Source organism: Cucurbita maxima, unplaced genomic scaffold (assembly GCF_002738345.1).
Source record: "Cucurbita maxima cultivar Rimu unplaced genomic scaffold, Cmax_1.0 Cma_Scf00005, whole genome shotgun sequence".
Classification (NCBI taxonomy): Eukaryota; Viridiplantae; Streptophyta; class Magnoliopsida; order Cucurbitales; family Cucurbitaceae; genus Cucurbita; species Cucurbita maxima.
In genome coordinates, this window is record NW_019272021.1 from 5,715,432 (window position 1) to 5,738,938 (window position 23,507).

A 23,507-nucleotide genomic window follows, 5' to 3' on the forward strand; every position below is an offset into this window, starting at 1 on the left:
AAAAAAAAAAAAAAAAAAAAAAAAAAAAAAAAAAAAAAAAAAAAAAAAAGCGACCCAAATAATTTGAAGCTTAATCATTTTTACCCAGATAGTTTATTTTCTAAATATTTAATAAAAATGAAAATAAATAAATAAATAAATAAAATTCATATTTGGGGGCCAAATATTATAATTATTATTTATTGATTTACATTATTGGGTCACTTTCTAACATACATTTACCTTCAGCTTCCACTTTATTAAACATTTGTTTTGTGGTTTACATCAAATAAAAACATATTTGTTTAGGTTCATGTCTAGAAAAAGGCAACTTTTTCTTTTTCTTTTTCTTTTTTCCTTTTTTCACCTTTTTTTTTATTACTTTTTCTCACTAAACGACGCCGTCTGTCGTTCATAAAGTAGCCGCTACAAATTTTACAAATTAGAATTATATTTATTTTCATTCAGATTATCATTTTATTAAAATTATTAAATTCCAATTTCTAACATAAAAACCCTACCATTTTGATTTGAATAGTTTTAGCAAATAGCTACAAAAACTCAATAATTTCATCCCTACCCCACGCTAAATCTTTACGTTATGTCATATTATTTCATTATTGACATATAAAAACATGACAATAAAGAGGAATGATTAAAAATTCACAAGACGTGAGAGGAAGTTTTATACGACGTTCAAAATAACGAATAAAAGTGATTGAACAATCGAAAACATTGCACTCAACCAAAGTAATCAGTTCGAAAAGAAAAAACAAAAACAGCTTACCAAGACGAAAATAGCTTGAAATATGGCACACGTCTTGAACCTTCCCAAGTACGAATCACTAAGGAAGGCTCCAAGAAGAGAGAAAATGTAGACAGTTCCTGTCCACTTGCTAACGTTATTGGCCGCTGCCGCATTGTCTTGTCCTATGACCCTAGTTAGAAACAGCACCAAGTTCACTCCAACCCCGAAAAATGCCAATGTAGCCAATCCTTGATTCACTGCCATTAATACACAAATCATTTAAACTTATAAGCTCGAGTTACTTATCTACATGAATCTCACAGATATTTTTTGGGTCATTAAAAACACATCAAAATGCATGGTATGTTCCAAGACGAACGTACCAAGTAGCAAGATTCCAGCAACCCAAGTTCCGGTTTTGCCCCGAACAGCGGGACGGCCGTGTCGGTCAACAGCTCCGTCAAGCGTAAGCACCTCTTTCTCAGCTGTCGTCATCGTCTTCTTCCTTCTCTCCATAGTACTCTAAAAAAACATAAAAATAAATAAAAAAAAAATGGAATTTCTCACCCACATCAGCTATATATTTAAATAACCAGATCATTTCAGAGAAATCAGAATCAAGAATCTCAAAATTCCAAATCTGAACAAAAAAAAAAAAAAAAAAAAAAATTAAAAGAAGAATTTAGAAGAACATTAGTAAAGTTTTTAAGAACACGAGTGGTTTTCCACTTTATTTCTGATCCCTAAAACACGTAAGAAAAAAGTGTAAAAACAAGACGTATAAAACTTTTACTCGTTAACTCGACAACCAAATGTAGTCAAATTGTCACGTTTATGATTCAAAGTAACCGATGTTCATCCGTGAGTACTCAAAAAAGCTAGTGAAAGCTCTAGATCTTATTCATACGTGCACGTAAACTGGCTCGAACACGTGAACAAAAATTTAGGTTACTAACCTGACGAAAACAAGAGATATTGAGACAAGCCATTGAAGAGCATGCAAGTGGGGAAGAGCTTGGAGAGCAGCAACAATGGCGGATTTGGAGGGATCTTTTTTTTTCTTTTTTCTTTTTTTGAAATTATTCGGAGATGATGGAATGGGAATGGGGAGGCGGATCTGGGGAGAGACGAGGTGGGATTTGGGGATATTTATAGACGGAGGAGAGAGAAAGACAAGGACTTGAACAGCTGTGACAAGGTGGGAAGGGAGGAGGAAAGAAAGAGAAAGGGGGCAGGTTCACAGAAATAAACGAGGGGGAATTTTTATTTTATTTAAAATAATCTCTCAATAATTTATTTATTTAAATTAAAACAATAAATATATTGTGGTATTAAAAGTAATTAAACTTGGATGTAAGGCCATTAGTGTTTTGCACTTAATATTAATTTTTAAACCCGACAAAAAAAAAAATTAAATATTGGGCTATATATATATTGGCCCAAATTTACATTTACGAGATCCATTTTAATTGGGTCTTTTATTTTTCTTTTTTCTTTTTTCAATGTCATATTAATTTATTATTCCCTAAATTAATCAAAATACCCAATTTACCCTTTCAAAATTTTAAATTTTAATAATATTCTTCTACTTTCAAAAAAAAAAAAATAGATAAAAACTATTTTGAAAAATTTAGTATCTTTAGTCATTAATATTATTAACTTTTATAAAGAAAAAAAATTACGGTTAATATGTGGATGAAAACCGCAGATCGATACCTAATAAATTATCTCTAAAAATTTTAATATTACTTTTAAGAATTAATAAATATTTTTAATTATAATACTAAAGATGAGAATATTTTCTAATTTAAAACTTTTAAAACTTAAATATATTTTTTTAATTAACTTTTATAAGTTGACTACACAACTTTATTAATTTAGTCACGTGTAAAAAAATATTATTCTAGATTTGATAAATATTATCCCTCGCATTTAATAAAAATTTAAATTGATAAATTTTTATAAAAGAAAAAAAAAATTATTAATGGAGGAATGGATGTTAAATTATCGAAATTTAAAATGATAATGGACGTGAATAATTATTGTTTTTTTTTTATTTAAAAAAAAGTAAATAATTATTGTTATAGTGACTACTAAATACGTGGGGATTTTAGTTATAAGGATGCCGACTAGCAGAGTGAGAATAAAAAATGATCACCTTTTGTAATTAATGCTCGATTACATTTTAATTATTCCAAAACTGCCCCTTTATATAATCCAATATTACTTAAAAAAACAAAACAATTTAAAAAAAAAAAAAAAACAAAAGTCTCACACGCCACGTAAGGGAAGTAGGAATATTCATTATAATCTCTATTTGGATCTAGAAGATTCCTTCAAAATTAAAATATGAAGCAACCAATCAATTAATATTTATTATTAATATTCATTTTTTAAGTAATTGGATGTATCTTATCATAACACCATAATACATAAACAATTAATTAAAAAAACCAAACCACATTATCGCTGTACAAGCACATCGTCCTGACGCAACGTACATGAGAAACTATTTTTACTCGGTGCGATACGAACTCGACCCACTATTACTCTTTCCATGCAATTCAACTTATCATTTAGTTCGTTTAATATTCGTGTGAGATTCCATATCGATTGGAAAGAGAAACGAGTGCCAGCAATGACACTGGGCCTCGAAGGTGGGTAGAATGTGAGATTTCAAGTCGATTAGAGATGGGAACAAGTGCCTGAGTCCTAAAAGGTATGGACATTAGGTGATGTAACAGCGAAGACGTTGAGTCCTAAAGGGATGTAGATTGTGAGATTCCACATTGATTGGAGAGAAAAACAAGTGTCAATGAGAACACTGAACCCTGAAGGTAGGTGGATTATGGAGATCCCACATCGATTTGGGAGGATAACGAATTGTTTCTTATAAGAGTGAGGAAACCTCTCGACGCGTTTTAAAAACCTTAAAAGAAAGCTAGAAAGGAAAAACATAAATAGAACAATATATGCCAGCAGTGAACTTGGATTGTTACATGGGTGTACATTAAGTTATTTTTCACTTATTATTTAATTAACAAAAATAAAATATGAATAAATATATTATTTAAAAACCTAAACTCCTTTCCAACTTGGTGGAGAATACAAAAAGATTATTTAAAAAATTCAAGAAATAAATAAATAGATGCATAAGTAAACCTAATCACAATAATTAAAACGAATTAAAGACTTCCAAGTCAATCCAATGTTACTTAAGATAATCCACAACCCAGCAACATCATAAAATAATTAAATTTAATTACTCCAACTCAAATCAACTCAAACACGTTGATAATTAAATTAATTAAAAAATAAATAGGTTAGGTAAACCAGATTTTTTTTTATATTTATTTCAAAATTTCATCTCTTAAATAAATATAATTATTCAACGTTAATAATGGAATTTTTAGCTAATTTATTTTTTATTTTAAAATATTTATTTTATTTTATTGACTATTTGGAATTGATACCTAATTTCTTGGATCGATAATATCATATACACGTCACATATTGTGTTATACCATACTACGCAGCCACATTTCGTTCAAAGGCTCTAAATAATAATTTCATAATATATGAATATTACATGTTTTTTTATATACCTTTATATTATATGATATGATATTTTTACGTGTATGGCTCTCAATCTATTGATTATCTCACCAAATCTCTTCAATTAATATATTAATTTATTTATAAAGAAACTTAATATCAGGGGTATAATCTTGGTTATATAATGATTAATACGACAATAAAATGGTTGAATATCACATTTAACAACTTTCTAATTTTTTTTTTTTAAGTTTAAAAATACTATTATTATTAATTGTATGTTTAAAAAATATGGGGAAAGGTTTAAAAGTACCTTTTATTTTTCTTAATTTTTTTTTAATTATATATGGAAAAAGTCATCTACAAATATTTTAATATTACTTCAAAAAATTCATGAGTATTTTTTAAATATAGTACTAACCGGATAAATATTTTTTTATATTTTAAATAAATTCAAAGTATTTTTCAAATTAAAAAAAAAAAGATATTTTAAAAATTTCTTAAATTTTTTTAAAAAAAGTATAGACAAAATATTAAACATTTACACTTAACATTATTTTTATTAATTTAGTCTTAAAAAAACTTTAAAAAATGTTTATTAAAACTAATTAGGGTCAACGACGTACAGCAAATAATTGCCGAAAATACCCTTCTCTATAAACTATAAAGGTTAGAGAGAGACAAAGCATGGGTATTTTTGGTAAAGGAAAGAAATCGTGGAGGTCGGCTGTGAGGTTTGTATGGGACAAATAAATCTTTATATTCTTAATAGTCATCTCATCATTATACTTGGATCTTAATATAGATGGCGGCTATGAATGTATTAAATTTAATATATATATAATTTTAAAAATAAGTATAACTCGGGATAATTAATATATATATTATTTATTTAAAGGACGATCATTCAAATCTTCGTATCTTTATCGGTTGTTTAGAGAATAGTTATTAAATCAGACATAATTCTAGTAGTAATATCACACCCGACCAACAAATCATGAGCTACCATATTCATGACTAGCACAAGGCGTGAACCAAGGGCATGAACGAGTAATTTACATCGTTTGTAAAGTATTTTGTTGATAATCATTTATGTTTCGGTTACATTTTGTCCACGACCTAAAATAGTTTCATATAGTTACAAAATTTGTTGAATTAATAAAATTACATATAAAACAACGAAATATAATTTTTTTTATAAAGTGACGTGTATATTGTTTGTCTATTAAATTTTAAATTATAAATTCAAATTTATGACCTCTGGATCAATAATATATATGTCTCGATAAGTTGACGCTACATTTTAATAGTTGAACCACATTACATATAAAAAAAAAAAAAAAAAAAAAAAAATTGAAAATTCATCGTTTTGTCATTTGTTCGGGTTGATTTAATTATTTCTAGTCGAGACAATTTTAATTTATTTTATTTTTTTTATAATATCCAACGACAATGATATTTATAAAAAAAAAATGTCATTTCATATTATATATATATATATATATATATAATATAAATATAAAATTTGTATGATGTGATATTTTTTGTGTTATATAAGTTGACATGCCAACCATATGTCATGTAATAAATCTTTGTAATGTGACATGTAAGATTAAGATGAAATGATAACACACTATTTGTAATGTGTGTTCTTGCTTATCTATTTGGGCTCTTTTTTTTTTAATTGAATTTTCCACTCAATGACTTTAAAAAATATTTTAATTAATCAAATCAATTTTTTATTAGTCAATTGACAAGAATAAAAAATAAAAAATAAAATAATAGATTATGTCCTTTGATTGAGTGGGTAGATTGAAATTATTTTAAAGATAGTTATGAAGATCAATAATATTTGACGTTTACTGAAAAATGTTAACAATTCGTTAATATTTAATATTTAAAATTTATGATATTTTAATTATTAATATGTCACGTATGGCAAATAAATATATATATATATATATTAAATAATTAAAAAAAAAACATAAATAACCCGAACATAACTTAATACAATCTAACAAAAAAATGGTTTAATTATGAATCATATTCGAACCATTTAAATTATCGACTTAACTGATTATTATATATTTAATTTTTTTATTGTATTTAATTTCTAAATATTTATTTTTACACCAACCAAACAAAACATACTATTCAAGTGGGTCATTAATAATAATAATATTATTATTATTATTAATATTGTTAAAATAGTGCATAGGATTGATTAGATAGGTGTCGCGACTTTGGGTCGATGAATCTAACCTTTTTTTTTCTTTCTTAAAAAGAAAAAAAAAGAAAAAGAAAAAAGAAAAGAAAAGAAAAGACAATGACAGAATAAAATAATATTATATTAATCAAACTTTTCCACTTTCATTTAATTGCTTACTTAATCTGTTTCCACTTTCATTAAATTAACAATAATCATATTAATTAATAACAGCCTTCCTTTTCATTTTCCGCATTTTTAATTAATATATATATTTTAAAAAAAATTAATTACCCAAACAGTCCAAAATCCAATTTTAAAATTTTAAATTTGGATAAAAATCTCAGCTATTATTTATTGTAAAATGGCCAAATTGGCATATAAAATTTGGAGAATAATATAGATAATTAGATTTAACAACTCTCGTGTATAAAATTATGCATTGTGATAAAACACCCGCTCTATCATAAAGAGTCGTAGTTATCAACATTTAATAAAATAAATAATATTTATTATTTCCAACTGTTACACAACTTATCGAGACCCAGATACATAAATCCAAAGAATATTCTTTATAAAATAAAATTAACGGACGTAAGCTAACTCGAACATCAATGTTAATTAATTATAAATATATATAATTTAATAAACCCTTGTTTTTTTTTGGAGTGAATTAAAAAATTAACACTAAGGTCGATCAATTAGCGCTCAAAACGTGGGAGCCACGTCTCTATTCGACAGTCCCAGTGGGCCATTACGTGGATTTCAACTAACGGTAATATTTTTTTAAAAAAATATTATTTTATTTTAGTTCAGGCATTTCATCGAACACATTGTAAGCACAGTTCTCAGAATAGTACAGAATCCAATTCCCTTTCTGCTCCTTCTCAACAATGGTGCGATCCACGTCAGCAAAGGTTGGCTTTAATGGCAGAGAGAGTGATGCTTGGTCTGTGTCAGTGGGGTGTCGGCGTTCAACATCACCGGCTGAAAACGACGTCGTGCAGGCGGGCGGGCGGGCAGGGTGAAAAGGCATGCCTCGTATCGGTTGTATAGCAATTCAAGTCGGCTACGCCTTTGGGCGCCCACCAGGTGTTCGACGAAATGTCTCTTATAAGTAAACTAGGATATCTTTTGTTTGTTTTTGTGTGTACTTATCAGCTGAATTGCATCTTAAAATCGTGTGTTTTGATGGCTTGTTTTGTAGTGGAAGGGATATATTATTATAGTAGGAGTTCATCATTTAACTTTTTGACCCCAAAATTGAATCAACAAAAGGGATTTGAGCTACGTTTTTCAAGCTGTATTCATGTTGCTTTTTCGTAAAAGCAACCAATTTTGGCAACTTGTTGGTGTGTTATGATTAAGATATTACCATATCTCCAATTAGATTAGATTACCAGCTGGCTTGACACTAAGTCGTTGTCTCTTGGTCAAAGATATTTATATATATCTTTCCTTGACGTCTCTCGATCAAAAATTTAAACTCGTTTTTTTGTACTTTAGTTATACTCGTGATTATTTAAAGTCGTTTGGATAGGTAATATACTGATGTGTGTCGGTCCAGATTTGTATAAATTTAAGCGTATGGTTACAACTTGATGTTTAGAAAGTTGTTTGCGTGCGATACTCAGCTTCTGATGTGGGTAGGAGAAGCTATGTTGTGGGCTCGTTGCGATTGTCTTTATCTGTTTCAAATTGACTATTTTTAATTCCTTTTGTAAAGGGAATCTTCGGTTGTCTTCTTGTCTATTGATGAGTAGATTTGGTCACTTGTGGTGGCATGAATGTGTCTATCCTTTAAGGAGTCAACCTGGGGAAAAATAGGTTGGAATTTTCCAAGTAGGGAATGTGTCGAAAAAATGTATGTACTTTATGGGCTTTTTTTTTTCGTCTTTTTGAAAATTGTAACTTAGAATTCACTTTTGAATATATACTGATATGGATGATATAATACGTCTTTCTGCTTATTGAGTTATAGCTGGTTGGCAAGGAGGCTGTCGATGTTTTGATCTCGATCACTTTAAATGACTTTTCGAAGATTTTGTTCGTTTCTTATGTTTGTAGCACGATATTATAAATAGAAGATTTTATTCTATATATATAGAAAAATCACAAAAAAAATTAGCCTGGTGGATAGTTTAGTCATCACGATCTACTAGAGTGTTATGCATAACGAAGCACGTAATGGAATTAGGTCAAAAGGTAACATAGATGGGTTCGAGGTTGATTAGGGGTTTGAGCCTAAAGTTAAGGTTGACTCGTGGACGAGGCAGACCCTAACTTTATGCTTGTAATGAGTATGAGGACGAGGTGGACCCTAAGTCTAACTACATATAAAGTTAGTATTTTGATAGGTTGGATAATTAATGTGGCTTTATTAAAATATCAAAAAGTTGGTCGTGTGTAATTATTGATAAGATTAGGTGCATTTAAGCAAATAATTTTTTTTACGTTAAAATAATTAATTTTCCAAGAATATCTGAAATTAGAAGCAACAAGTTCATACGATTGGGCTACGGCCCATGATGTCGTTTTTATCTGGACTAGTCTGAGCCCAAAAAGGCCGTCATTATTGGGCCTTATGGCCCAAGTAAAAGGGGAACAAACTGTTAGTTGGAGCCTTGGAGGTTAGAACGTTATTTCTAAAATATTTATAAGACTAAATTAATAAAAAAATACTTATTGTTTTAATAATACCCTTAAAATAAAAAATTCAAATGTTTTATTGTTATTAAAAAATAAATGAATTATTGAAAGTTTTAAAATTTACCGATAATAGTTTTATTAATTTAACCTATTAAAACCGTAGTTTTATTAGTTTTTTTATATTAATTTAGCATATTTATAATTATGGTTTGTAATAGAGTAGCCACCATATGCCAAACATGAATGACTTACATTGCCAGTGCCTTGAATAATGTTGATCTCATTCGAGTTTAGAGGTGACTTGTTCGACTTGTCTGCGACAATTATTACCCACCAAGTACAACACATATAGGCACGGTTGTAAAATCTATATGACTTATCTCGCGTAAAAGGGAGACGTAACACCTTTGTCAAGGTGCGCAGCCTAACCTAAAGCTATCCCTACACTCACTCGAACATTAATCTGAGCTCCCGAACATGTGGCTGAGCACTGTACTAATACAAGACTTTGAGATAGGTACTAGTTCAAAAGTATCATTTCAAGGGTCGATGATAAAAAAATTGGGTTAGTCCTCTCCCATTTCATTGTCTCTCTCTCTCATCACGTGACTTTCTCTCTCTTTCTTACAAGTCACACTCCCCTAAGTCCACCCCTTTTAATGCTCTTTTTTCCCTCTTCCCAAAACTTCCTCTTCTTTTTTGACTTTGCCGCCCCCATTTCCTCCCCTGGATCTACTTTCTACTTCATTTTCACTGAATCTTCTTCACTAACTCGTTCATTTTCATTTTCCATTTCTATTTCTCTATGTAAGCTTTCAATCATGGGCTGTTTTCAGTCCAAAACCATTCATCTTCCTTCCCCAGACGACGACCTTCCCCCACCACAGTCCAAACCAGATCCAGGTATGTTTCTTGTTCTTAATACCTTTTAAAATCTCATGATTTCTGAGTTTTTTTTTTTTTTTTTGGTTTTTTGAGTTCTGGATTCTGAAATTTTTGTGGATTTTTGAAGCTAATGGTGAAGAACTGGAAGTAGGGGAAGTTCCTGCATTCAAGAACTTTGAGCTAGTGGAGCTTCGAGCTGCCACTAATGGCTTCAGCTCAGAGTTGATTGTTTCTGAAAGTGGAGAGAAAGCTCCCAATGTAGTTTATAGAGGGAAGCTTCGAAATAATCGTTTGGTTGCCATTAAACGCTTCTCCAAGCAGTCATGGCCTGATCCCCAACAATTTGTGGTAATCTCTGTGTTAAGCTACATTCGTTCCATTTTGGATTGATGTTTTGTTTGTTAATTGCATGTGATTTTGAACACAGACTGAAGCTTCTGGAGTTGGTAAACTGAGGTTTAAGAGATTGGTTAATTTAATTGGATGCTGTGCTGAGGGGGATGAGAGGCTGTTGGTGGCAGAGTACATGCCTAATGACACTCTTTCAAAACATCTGTTCCATTGTATGGTTTGGTCTTTACTTAATTAACTCTTTGTTTCTTGAGAATATGTTTACTTCATTTCAAGTGTTTTGTGTACTCAAAATGGAAGATTCTGATATCATCGAGTAATTTCGTTCGTTGTCTACGTTTATTTACGATAGCTAAGGTGCCTGGATTGTACATTACATAAACTCCATGAGCTGTTGAGTCTATAGTGAGCTGGTGAGATATGTCATATATCAGGTAGGATTGAAGAGCTTTGTGGGAAAGAAAGTAGTTAAGAAGAAATGAGTCGGTTCTCTCTCTCTCTCTTCTCTCTCTCTCTCGAGGATTGCTGCAATCTATCTATGAACATATGAATTATCCCAAAAAAGATAGTTTGGAAGGGCGTTTTATTTCTATTTCCATTGAGGTGACCAAGAGCATTGTCGTTTGACCTGACCCACCACTAGCAAATATTCTCTGTTTTGGCCCGTTACGTATTTTCGTCAGCCTTATGGTTTTAAAACACGTCTACTAGGGAGAGGTTTCCACACCCTTATAAGAAATGCTTTGTTCCCCTCTCTAACCGATGTGGGATCTCACATTCTACTCCTTTGGGGACCAACGTCGTTGCTGGCACACTGCCCAGTGTATTGCTTTGATACCATTTGTAACAGCCCAAACCCACCACTAGTAGATATTATATGCTTTGGCCCTTTACATACTGCGTCAACCTCACGGCCTTAAAACGCGTCTAGTAGGGAGTTTCATACCCTTATATGAAATGCTTCGTTCTCCTCTCCAACCAATCTGAGATCTCACAAAAAGCCTGCTACCGGTCTTAGATAAAAAATCATACCCTAATGGTTTACCCGGCATCAGTGACAGTTGGAGCTTTGATTATAAACTCGCCCTGTCTCTACCTACCCACCGCCCTTGTCTTAACATTCCTGTTCAGTTGAACTTTAGGATTTTTCATTATCTCAGCAGGAATATGTTCCAGTTTTTGAATGATTTTCCATTACAATGCAGGGGAGAAACAACCATTTCCTTGGGAGATGCGTGTTAGAGTTGCATATTACATAGCACAAGCACTCGATCATTGTAGCACAGAAAACCGAAAAATATATCATGATCTAAACGCGTACAGAGTCCTCTTCGATGAGGTAGACATTCAAAGGCTATCGTTGTTTCTTTTAGTTTTAGCATTTTCAGATTACAAACGTCGGTCTGCCATGGATTATTCATCCATCAACTATAACAAACTTTATTGCAGGATGGCAATCCTCGGCTATCCAGTTTTGGTCTGATGAAGAACAGTCGGGACGGAAAAAGCTACAGTACCAATTTAGCTTATACTCCACCGGAATTTCTACGAACAGGTATATCACTAGAACATCTGAGCTTCTCACCGTGTTCTAAAACGCCCAGGAAAGGCATGCAAAGCAGCTCTTTAGCTAATTAGATGCTCGATTTTGTTTCTTTCAGGCAGGGTCATACCAGAGAGTGTGATCTACAGCTATGGAACCATTTTGCTCGACCTTTTAAGCGGGAAGCACATTCCTCCAAGCCATGTACGATAACTTTTGCCTCCGAGCCATGTATATTGAGTGAAACCGTCACTACTTGCCCCTTCTAGTGAATGATAACCGATCCATTGCTTCTCGAGCATCAGAATCTCATTCGAAATATGTTTTATAGAGCGATTTTCGCATCCCTTTTATATTGCTTGATCGCCTTTGTTATAATCACAGGCATTAGATTTGCTAAGAGGGAAGAATTTGTTACTGTTAATGGATTCATCCTTGGAAGGACAATATGGAGATGATGATGCTACTCAGTTGATTGATCTTGCTTCCAAATGTCTACAATACGAGGCAAGAGACCGTCCCGATGTAAAGTTCGTTCTTTCAGCGGTGGCTCCTCTGCAAAAGCAGGAGGTAAACTTGTCAATGTCGTTTTGTTATGTAACTCGAAAATTCTTTTATTCGCACTCACGGGTTTTTCTTAAAGTCGATATCGTAGGTTGCATCGCTCGTACTAATGGGTTTAACAAAAACACCCGTGGTGTTGCCAACTATGCTTTCGGTACTCGGAAAAGCTTGTGTACGGATGGATCTTACTGCTGTACACGATATATTACTTAAAGTCGGATACAAGGACGAGGAGGGCGCGGAGAATGAAGTGTGTTATTACTACATTTATTATTAATTTTGCCTCTAATTTACGTTATGCTCGTTGTCCGCTTGCCCATCGTAAGGCTAATCCCGAGATGCTAAGAGACGACGGGTATCTCTAAACACCTCATGCCCTAATGTTAGTGAATGCTTGCTTTGTTCAATTTACAGCTTTCATTCCAAGAGTGGACTCAGCAAGTACAAGACATGTTGAACACGAAAAAGTTTGGGGATATTGCATTTAGGGACAAGGATTATAAAAACGCCATAGAGAACTACTCGAAGGTTCGTTCTTCTCTCTCGACTTCATAGCTCATGTAGCACGGCTAGTTCTCGAAGCTGTCGCATTTCATTGTCTATAGTTAACATTATGATCATCTTTGAAACTGCAGCTAGTATCAATGATGTCAGTTCCTTCTGGTACCGTGTTTGTGAGACGAGCGCTCTCCTACTTGATGGTTGGTCAACCCGAGCTTGCATTGAGAGACGCCATGCAGGCTCAGGTATGCTTGCCTGAGTGGCCGACTGCGTTCTATATGCAGGCTCTTGCGCTCTCGAAACTAGGAATGGAATCGGATGCACAGGACATGCTCAACGACGGAGCATCGTTCGAAACGAAGAAGCAGAACATATGGCGTAGTTAAACGGGAAAGATCCCGAGAAGCCGAGTTCTTGGTTAACTCCTGATGTTTTAGTTGGAGATATGTATAAAAGCGTCCATCATAGAGAGGAGCTTCTTGTGTTCTTGTGTTGTTTGGGGTTTGAACTTAAAAAAATTTCTTATGCTTACCTGCAAATTGTTATTGTATGTATGTATTGGAAGATATAGCGAATGAAAATCAAGTTTTTGCAATTTTGCCCACAAAAAATTAAAATATCATTTTGGTCGTGTTTTGTTTCATTTTAGCATCTATACTAATTTATTTTTTTGTCCCTGCACTTTTAATAAATTTTAGTTTAGTCTTTGAAAGTTAATTTTTTTTAATACTGAAATTGGCAATTTAGATTTATATTAATTTTTATGATGAATTTTTAAATTTTCATAATTTAAAATTCTTTTAATTTTATCTATTTAATCTAAAACTTTAATAAATAAATGAATGAATTTATATTATTTTCTCGCTGAAATTGGAAATTTATGATTAAAATTGATACAAACAACTAAATTTTGGGTTAAAATATATTAAAAAAAAAAGAAAAAAAGAAAAACCATTGGTTATTAAAAAGAAAAAAGAAAAAAAGAAAAAAGACCGTGTTCCACGACCTGAGGGATTAGTTTAAAAATGTAGACATGGCCCACATTAAATACGGAGTTTCCAATCGTTTTTTTAAAATAATTAAATGGGTATATATATATATAGGTCCGGTCGTTCAATCGATTCCAGACAGTGTTACGCATTGCCCGCTCTCTAGGTATTTCCTCTCTTCCTTCGAATTTTCGCTTGTTTTTATTTTTTTCCCTCTTTTGATCGATTATTTTCTGCTACGAGTTTAATTTTCGTATAAGTTTCGTTTAATCTTCGTATAAGTTTTGTTTAATCTGCTCATGATCTTTGTTTTGGTTTTAAACGTCTTGGTTGGAAATCATTCATTCTCTTTAATCGCGAATAGACGTGGAATTCATGGTTATTCAAAAGTCGATTTCGTTCTCAGAGATATTGATAGGTTGCTGTCAAACTTTTGAATGGGGAAATTCAAATTTAGCATCTAGTCAATCGGTAGGGTCTTGGAATTTAGGATTCACCGTCGGAAAATCATGAAGGTGGAGTCTCTAGATTGTACAAAACATGGCGTTAGGTCTAATTAAAACTTCGCGTTTGATTCAAATTAGGTGCTGCAGTTTTTTTAGGATTATTGAATTCAATTTTCTGGCGATTTACTTCACAATAGAGATAATAGAGGTGTATGGTGTCCAGTTTCCCTCAATATTTGTCAACCATTCTGTTGGAAATTGGAATCATTCCTTCGCTCTATCATAATCTGGGAGTTTAGTTGCGATGGTACAGTTTTTTTTTATATGTGCTTAAAATAGCAGGTGCATTTATTTTACCATATAGTTTCGAGGGTCTGCTAGTTGGTAAATTTTGCGCCTAAATGTTTGGGACCTTCTGCCTTTTCTGACGGCAACAAGAAACATTTGCTCTTGGCCTGGAGTTTAGCAAAATCGAGTCTCTCTTCCTGCTTGGTGGACATATTTTAATGTATCTCTAAGTTTGAAAAAGTTTCTTGCTTTGTTTTGTTCAACATGTCTAAAATTTTTATGGCTTTGATTCAAGAATTGCAAATGATTTGAGTATATTTTTAATTGCTATGGAATTTACAAATTATCACTGCATATAAAATGACCTGTTTAAAACTGTGACTAAAAGACCAATCAGGATAAGTATTGTCAAGATAAGGTTGGGAAGCTATATTTGGATTAAGTTATTATTCGTATTTTATCATGTTATTGTTACAAAAAAATGCATGTCGTAAATTTTTTCCTGGTTAGAATGAGAATAAATGGAGTAATGATAATGTAAATAAACTGGCTGCCTGTGCTTTTCTCTCACCCTTATTCATTTCAATTGTTTCGTTTCTCTATTCTGCTCTAGGTGTCCTATACTATAGATCATAAAAGAGTTCTAGTTGATGAAACTCCAGGCCCCACATAAGTGCACCAAAGGAGTTTTGTGCATTCAATATAGGAAATGTGATTAGAGTGCATTAGAACAAGCAGTTTAGTTTAAATTTATTATGTCAAGGTTCATACCTCCTTTTATTATGCTTTAGTAATTTTTTGAAGTGGAGGGCTTCTTCAAACAACAAGGAGGGGTGTGATTGTGTTTGGAAATTTTGCTCGTATATTTTGTTGCCATAAATTGCCAGTGCCATCAATAGATTATTGCATAGCTTCTGTACTTTTGACAAGCTAGAATAACATAGTGAGTTACTCGCAGAAAATAAAGCAGAGTGCCATTTTATGGATATAACAGTACCTGGTGGGAATGATCCTGAGGAAGTGACTCGTGAGTCGCTTATCGCCATTTCTTACGAGGAACCAGAAACAGCTCTCTCTTCAAAGCGATCATCTGGAAAGCTCAGTAGCGAAAACCTCAATCTGGTCAACGGGATAGACCACAGTCTGGTGGAAGGGAAAGAATACGATGTAGAGAAATATAGATCTGAGCTGATAGCCATTTCCTTTCTTGAGTCACCACCTGAAATTGGAAGTGGAACCGTGACCGAACTCAAGGGTTAGTGCCTGGACGTCCGTTATCATAAATGTATACGCTCTTATGTAAAAATGGTACTAATCTAAGTTCATGGCTGTGTTGTTATGACTGTAGAGCAATGCTGTCCGTGTTCGTTGTTTTTGTAACATAAACCCTCTGCACGGGTTGTCTGTCTGTACTATCTTGTGGAAACTTATTGCTGTGTGAACCCAATGAATGAACTTGGTACTCAGCATTTTTCTTATTCATTTATGTCATTTTATTGTAATATCATACAGTGGTGCCTTAAATATTGTATATAGTTTATACATTGTATGTTAATAGTTTCAAACTAATTATTGTTTCAAGTAGTTTATAGTTAAGATGATTGAGTTTAGTACTTGAGGAGAGTCGTTTGATATCTATGCTACTATTCGGCCGGCTTGGTTAGTTTAGTTGCATAACATTGTTATGTGCTTGTTATACTGCTCATTGTTTCTGAGTGGTTCGTTTTTTTATTGTTAGTGTCAAAAACCTGATTCCAAACTATTCTCCTGATTGAAGTTTGTAAATCCAGCCAAAATTTAGCAAATGGTTGCACAATTTTCTTGGAGTGCTGAAAGAATTGAAAAATGATCTTTAGTTATGAATGAGACAGGTGAAAAATGGGGCGACAAAATCTGACTTGCAGATTGATGGAGAACGGTGGAAACAACCAGGATCCTTGGTAGCCTTTCAACATCAGATTCACACGAAATAGAGTGAGTTAAGGACACGAGTTTCATTTTGGGTGAATTAGTTAATAAGCTTGCTGCTTGTGTTTTTTACTCCATCTCCTTTTCATTTCAATTGTTTCTTTTCTCTATCCTGCCTTAGCTGAGTTGATCAAACTCCAGGCCCCACAGAAGAGCACCGTAAGGGAGTTTTGTGCATTTAGTTTAGGAAATGAGATTAAAGTGCATTACAACAAGCGGCGTAGTTTAAAATTATTAGTTCAAGGTTCATACCTCCTTTTATTGTCCTTTAGTAATTTTTCAAAGGTCTGGTTTTTGTAGTCTTGTTGAGTCAGGTTGCTGCTAGAATATTGATTCTTTGCTTTTATTGAGTCTTGGCTGGGACGTCAACAACAATGCATGCAACTTAGACTAGAGTACCTGCTTAATTTCAAATCTGCTGTTCTTCTGAATTAGTCATTGTATGTATGAGTTTTTCCATGCAAAACCTGCACACAATTTCAATGGACATCTAAAGATCATTTGCCTGTTTGATTAACTGCAATCAAATTATGCATTCCTTTCCTCCCAATTTTCTTGGTCGCTGTTGTGTGCTTGTCGATATGTGCTGTAAGACTCTAGTTACTGCATTTACATGGTAGGTCTTTTGAAGTTCAAGGGGTGTGATTGTGTTTAGAAATTTTGTTCATATTTTTTGTTGTCATTCATTGCCAGTGCCGTTAATAGTTCATTGCATAGCTTCTGCACATTTGTCCAAGCTAGAATAATATAGCTTCTGCACGTCGCTTATTGCCATCTCTTACGTGGAACCAGTAACAATTTTCTCTTCAAAGCAATCATCTGGAAAGCTTGGTAGCGAAAACCTCAATCTGGTCAATGTGATAGACCACAATCTGGTGATCTGAGCTGACAGATATTTTCTTCCTCGAGTCACCACCTGAAATTGGAAGTGGAACAGTGGCCGAATACAAGGGTTAGTGACTGGACGTCGATCGTATACGTTCTTATGTAAAAATGATACTAATCTAAGTTCATGAACGCGTTGTTATGTCTGTAGAGAAATGCTGTCCATGTTCTTTGTTTTTGTAACATAAACCCTCTGCACCGGTTGTATGTCTATACTATCTTGTGGAAACTTAATGCTGTGTGAACCCAATGAATGAACTAGGTACACAGCATTTTTCTTTTACATTTGTGTCATTTTGTTGTAATGTCATACGGTGGTGCCTTAAATATTGTATATAGGTTATACATTGTATGTTCATAGTTTCGAACTAATTATTGTTTCAAGTAGTTTGTAGGTAAGACGTTTGAGTTTAGTATTTGATGAGAGTCGTTTGGTATCTATGCTAACTATTCGGCTAGTTTGGTTGGTTTAGTTGCATAAGATTGTAATATGCTGGTTAGATCGCGGTCATTGTTTCTGAGTGGTTTGTTTTTTATTGTTAGTGTCGAAAACCTGATTCCAAACAGTTCTCCTAACTAAAGTTTTGTAAATCCAGATTCCAAATTTTAGCAAATGGTTGTACAAAGTTCCTGGAATGCTGAAAGAATTGAAAAATGATCTTTAGCTATGAATGAGACAGGTCAAAAATGATGGAGAACGATGGAAACAACCGGAATCATCGGTAGCCTTTCCACATCAGATTCACAAGAATTGGGTGAGTGAAGGGCATATGAGTTTCATTTTGGGTGAGTCGGTTATAAATATGAATACTAACGTATGCACGTGAATCAGGTCAGGAGGCAGTGGGCGTCATTGATGAAAACAAAGAAACGGGTTTAAAGCATGCTGAAAGGCCAATCAAAGTGTTTGGAGAACAAATTCAGTTAAGTATTCTGAGGCTGTAAATTTTGTTGGGATTTGGACCAAACAGACACTTGGCTTTCATGATTTAGGCAAATGGGGCTCTGAATAATTTGTGGGGGTTGCAAAGTGGCTAAAATGCGGTGAAGAACAGGGAAATATTTATCCAAGTCATGAAAATGGGGTTAAAAGAGGTTTTGATACTTAAAAGAGATGCAATAGTTTGACCTTGGGAACCATGGAGAGCACAATCTTAGGGCCATTTTTAGGATGCCAACAAACAAATTTCCTAAAAATTTAGTTGGATTCCATGAATATGGTTGTTGTTGGAGCACAATATTTTAGGTAACCAATATTTTAGGTAACCAATATTTTAGGTAACCATCACACTTATTTCAAGTCTCAGTTACCATATATTATTCTAACCTTTATCTATGAAGTTCGAGATAATATTGTAGCTTTTGAAAAGAACGGAGTATTTTTTAAACCTAGGATAGGATAGATTAGGAATACTTTTGGTAATTTAGCCCAAGAAAATCAACCAAATTAGGATATGGGTTGGTGGGTGAACTGGAAATGGGAATGGGAAGTTAAATATTAAGATCCTACCTGGTGGTTTTGGAGTACCTAGTGGAAAGGTTAGTGTTAATTAAGGATAATATTATTATTGCACTGTTAGTATAGTGACCACAACCGAGGATAAGGATGAATCTTGAGCCTTTTGTCAATGGTAGGGAGTAAAAGTATCTTGGTTTGTCGATTTTCTTGGATAGGAGTGGTAAACAAAAAATACCAAGTGTTAAAAAAACTCTGTAGGTTTGGACACGAGGATGACGATTACAAAAGAGAAGATTATTTTTTTTTATAATCTCTTAAAAATTATCCTCACAAGACGCTGAACAAAACGGCCTCTTTGTACTACTGTCCTTGTCGTATTTTAATGTATTAGACTTTTTAATACGATACATTGTTTAGAGACCAAACCCTCCCATGGAAAAAGGCTTGAAACCGTAGCTTTTAAGAACTTGTCACTAAGGCAGTGGATTAAAACCGTAACAATGTAGACTCTTTTTCCCAGGGGCCTTGCATGCAAGAGGGAAGGACTTTTTCCCTGGAGGTATCTGGATAAACAGGACAAATGATTTCTTGATCCCAAGGCCTTTACTTACTGTAAAAGAAAAAAATCAACTGCTTACCATAAGGAGAGCTTCTAGATAGGAGAGCTTCTAGATTATTTCCCCCCTTTTTTTGCTTTAATTCTTTTGTGGAAAATTTTAGTTTTGTAATAGCGTGGACTATTTTTCATATTATTCTCATATATTGATTCGTGTTAGCAGTATTTTTAAGAATTAAAAGAGGTAGGTAGTATGGCTTGACTAAAAAAATTCCAGTTTGAGCTTGTCCCTTGTTGATTTGGCCCGAGAATAAGGCTAAGTTTGGAGTTGTGTATGCTAATGCCCCCATTGGACTGCTTGTAAAACATTTGAATTTGTGTTGGCTGCCGTATTTTGGTGCAAGAGTTTGGCTTTAAGATGTCAAAGTTGGAAGTTTGTTACTTAAATATTGAGATCCCAGTCCGGTTGGAAAAGGGAATGAAACATTCTTCATAAGGGTGTAGAAACCTCTCTCTAACAGATGCGTTTTAAAACCGTGAGGCTAACAACGATACATAATGGACAAAAGCGGAGAATATCTGCTAGTGGTGGGATTAGACTGTTACAAATGATATCAGAGTTAGACAACGGGTGGTGTGCCAGTGAGGACGCTGGACTTCCAAGGGGGGGTGGAGATCCCACATCGGTTGGAGAGGGGAACAAAGCATTCCTTATAAGAGTGTGAAAACCTCTCTCTAACAGACGTATTTTAAAGCCGTGAGGCTGACGATGATACGTAATGGGCCAAAGCAGACACTCCTTAGTTCATAATTTGTTAACAAAGCTTGTAGGAAGAGCACGAGAAATTACAAACTATAGAAATGGATGGTTTATGGACTAAATTTACAGCAAAATGCATCTAACTCTTGTTATATTCATATCATTTTTAATGCAACAATCAATTCATATCAACTGTTAGATCTCCATAATTGAGCTGAACATCCTAATCCTTTCACTTTCACTCTACTATTTCCTTCTTTCCATCAATCTTTCTGTTGTTAAAAGGAACAATTTCAGCCTCTAATGGAAGAGAAGCATGATGATGGGTCCTTTCCTGTTTTCATTTGAATTGATTTGGTTAATCTATCAATCAAACTGCCCCTAAACTCTCCAACTTTAGGGAACACATATGCCTAACTTAGCCATTACCATTATCATTGCCTTATCTGCCACTGTTTTTCTTATCAAAGCATCTTCTGAGGACCATGCATTTCTTTGCTTTGATTTGGATATATGCTCTGTAATAGTAACCTACATTCATCACTGGCTGCTGCAGGTGATGTGAAAATCAGCTTCGTTGTCTCAGTCATTTTGTTGTTGCCGAGGAAAATCACTGTCAAAACAGGTTCTTTTTACCCTTCTGTAAAAAGATAAGTCTGTTCCCATTAGCTTTGAGTAAATTTTTGTTTGAAGATTTGGAATCTTTCTGGAATTTTGTACTTTTACTTGCAATGGTTAATGTAAATATTTGATTATTGGGGTAATTTTGTTTGAAGACTAAAGTTGTTTTATTAGCAAGTTTTTATGGTAATTCTTTTAATATATACGGTTTTTCATGCATTGAATGAAGAACAAAACTCTGGATAATTTTAAGGGATGTACACTTTTGGGATAAGAACAATAAAGTTGGAACGGAACAAAAAGGACAGTTTCATAATTTTTTTTTTCTTTTTTGGTAAATTCCAAAAAAAATACCTTTCTTGGTTTCCATTTCTGAATACGGACCATTTTCTTATGAGTGTTTGTTGCAAATGATTATGAAGGGTGAAGTTACTTTTATGCCCTTAGTTCATTCTAGGTAAAATAACATTTAATTTTTCACCAAATTAGTTACTTTTCATCTTTTCAACAAACATTTTTTTTTTTACCAACACTTTTGAACGAAGTATTTAAATAAGATCCTTATTACATTGTTATTTACATGCTTGAAATCGTACATTAAAGATACTTTTGGTATCCTTTTTGGTTTATAAAGGTAGGGGCATAACTGTCTTTTTCAAATTTAATGGGTCTGAAAATAGTATTTTTTTTTTTTTAAAAAAAAATGAACCCACTTTAACAAATGGAAACCAAAAGGAGGCCCCCTTCGTTTGGATTTCCCCCCCCCCAAAAAATAAATAAGAAAAAACAATAATTTAAAAAAATAAATGTATGAACTACCAAACATTTCATTTTCAATTTCTTTCCAAATTTTCTTTATTTATTAATTCTCTTCTAGAATAATTTATTTACTGTATTACCAAAAATATGATTTGTGGTGAGATATATCCATTGAATTATTACTTTTTGAATGATTTATAAGCATAGCCTTCCCTTATATGCCTACAAAAATTACACCAAAACCTTCCCTTTTCTATTAGCACAATGGATTCATACCATTTTATTCCTAGAGTAAGTAGTCCTTAATTTGATAATTATTAAGTTTTTCATTCATTTGCTCATCATGATTTTTTTACCAATTACAGTGTATAAATCAAATTAATCAACATATAAATAAATATGATTACAAAAACTATGCATCTATCTATAAAATCACTTAATAAAAAAAAGATATTTATTAAAATATTCATATATATTACTCTTTTTATAGACTTCTTTTAAAAATATTAAATTTTGTCTATTTTGGACCTTATATTTTATTTAATAAAAGTGTATAAACCTAAATTAATAATAAAAAAAAGGGTATAAAATAATATTTTAAACATATATGACAGCCATGTTTATGAAAGAGAGGATTTTTCTTTACAAAGCATATAATTCCACGACACGTGACCTAGGTCACGTGACACTATATTAATTAAACTTAAAAAGGAAAAAAAAAAAAAGCAGCAAATTTTATTGAAGTTAAAATAATTACTAGGCAACAATATTTTACCAAATATAATAAGAATTGCCACGTAAGCAGCCAGATTTCATTTGTAGCGAGGGGTTGGTGTATAAATAGGAAACTTGTTGGAGGAAATTAGTCACTCTCTCTTCTACTTCCATCCCTTTTAATATATATTTTTTATATATAAATTTCTCTTTTTTTTTGGTTGGGTTGAAAATTTGATGGAGTCGACTTGGGCTGTGGCCGCGGTGGTGACGGCGGTAGTGGCGGTGGCGACGGTGTTTTCGGTGTTGAAATGGGCGGCGAAGAGTTTGAATGAGTGGATATATGAGGCGAAATTGGGTGACCGGCGGTTGGCTCTGCCGCCGGGGGATTTGGGATGGCCTTTAATTGGGAATATGTTGGGTTTCCTTAGAGCCTTCAAGTCTAAGAACCCTGAAACTTTCATTGATGGCTATGTTTCCAGGTCATTAACTCTCTCTCTCCTCTTCTTTCCTTTCTCTCTCTACACCTTATTGGTAGAGGACGCCTCGATACGAGCATCCGTCTCTCCCTACCTTTACATGCATACTTAAATCGGTCGTTTTAAACCTCTTAACCAGTTGAATTATGTTCGTGTTCTTATTTATCGTATTCGTTTAATCCGATATTTAAACCAATGTTTTTCTTTTTCTATTTTTTTTAGTATTTTTTTGGAGACATGCATTTGTCAAGTTCATTTTTAAGTAAAATATTATTTTAGTCTGTATACATTGAATCTCATCTCATTTTAGTTTTTTTTTTTTAATTTAATATTTTATTTTATCAATACATTTTAAATTTGGGTTAATAGGTAAATTAATAATAAATATTAAAAGTAAAAAAGAAAAAAAAAATTATTTCATTTATATATTAGCAGAATATATTTCAGATTTAAAATTTATGTGTGAGTATGGGGTTATTTTAGTATTTTTACAGGTTGGTGGGTTCAAATAGCAAATTTGTATTTATTTTTAACATATCTTTCTTCCTCGTGAAGAATTCTTTTTTTTTTTTTTTTTTTTTTTTTTTTTTTTTTTGTTTTTG

General features: G+C 32.8%; 3 protein-coding genes and 1 long non-coding RNA gene across 4 annotated transcripts in view; 3 read left to right on the forward strand and 1 right to left on the reverse strand.

The window, feature by feature from the left end:
* Nucleotides 1–1,862, reverse strand: part of LOC111479679 (protein NRT1/ PTR FAMILY 7.3-like) — a 4,095-nt gene extending 2,233 nt beyond the window's left edge. The window contains exons 1-3 of the mRNA XM_023124489.1: nucleotides 1,684–1,862; nucleotides 1,111–1,249; nucleotides 767–984 (exon numbers count right to left, since the gene is read on the reverse strand). Of these exons, the coding sequence (XP_022980257.1) occupies nucleotides 767–984; nucleotides 1,111–1,249; nucleotides 1,684–1,716 (390 nt within the window). The 5' untranslated portion in view covers nucleotides 1,717–1,862. The remainder of the gene's footprint in view (nucleotides 1–766; nucleotides 985–1,110; nucleotides 1,250–1,683) is intronic.
* Nucleotides 1,863–9,821: 7,959 nt separating this feature from the next.
* LOC111479697 (probable serine/threonine-protein kinase At4g35230) lies at nucleotides 9,822–13,576 on the forward strand. The gene is made up of 10 exons (XM_023124509.1): nucleotides 9,822–10,040; nucleotides 10,150–10,370; nucleotides 10,450–10,585; nucleotides 11,579–11,712; nucleotides 11,823–11,928; nucleotides 12,035–12,120; nucleotides 12,301–12,486; nucleotides 12,572–12,730; nucleotides 12,895–13,008; nucleotides 13,116–13,576. Exons 1-10 carry the CDS (start codon nucleotides 9,959–9,961, stop codon nucleotides 13,365–13,367), a joined length of 1,476 nt encoding a protein of 491 aa, XP_022980277.1. The 5' UTR covers nucleotides 9,822–9,958; the 3' UTR covers nucleotides 13,368–13,576.
* Nucleotides 13,577–14,069: 493 nt separating this feature from the next.
* LOC111479824 lies at nucleotides 14,070–18,404 on the forward strand. Its single transcript, XR_002717691.1, has 5 exons — nucleotides 14,070–14,136; nucleotides 15,663–16,678; nucleotides 17,366–17,624; nucleotides 18,154–18,312; nucleotides 18,390–18,404. It is a non-coding gene; the product is annotated as an uncharacterized LOC111479824 (long non-coding RNA).
* A 4,219-nt stretch (nucleotides 18,405–22,623) lies between these two features.
* LOC111479695 (ent-kaurenoic acid oxidase 2-like) overlaps nucleotides 22,624–23,507 on the forward strand; it is a 4,611-nt gene continuing 3,727 nt past the window's right edge. The window contains exon 1 of the mRNA XM_023124507.1: nucleotides 22,624–22,908. Within this exon, the coding sequence (XP_022980275.1) occupies nucleotides 22,664–22,908 (245 nt within the window). The 5' untranslated portion in view covers nucleotides 22,624–22,663. The remainder of the gene's footprint in view (nucleotides 22,909–23,507) is intronic.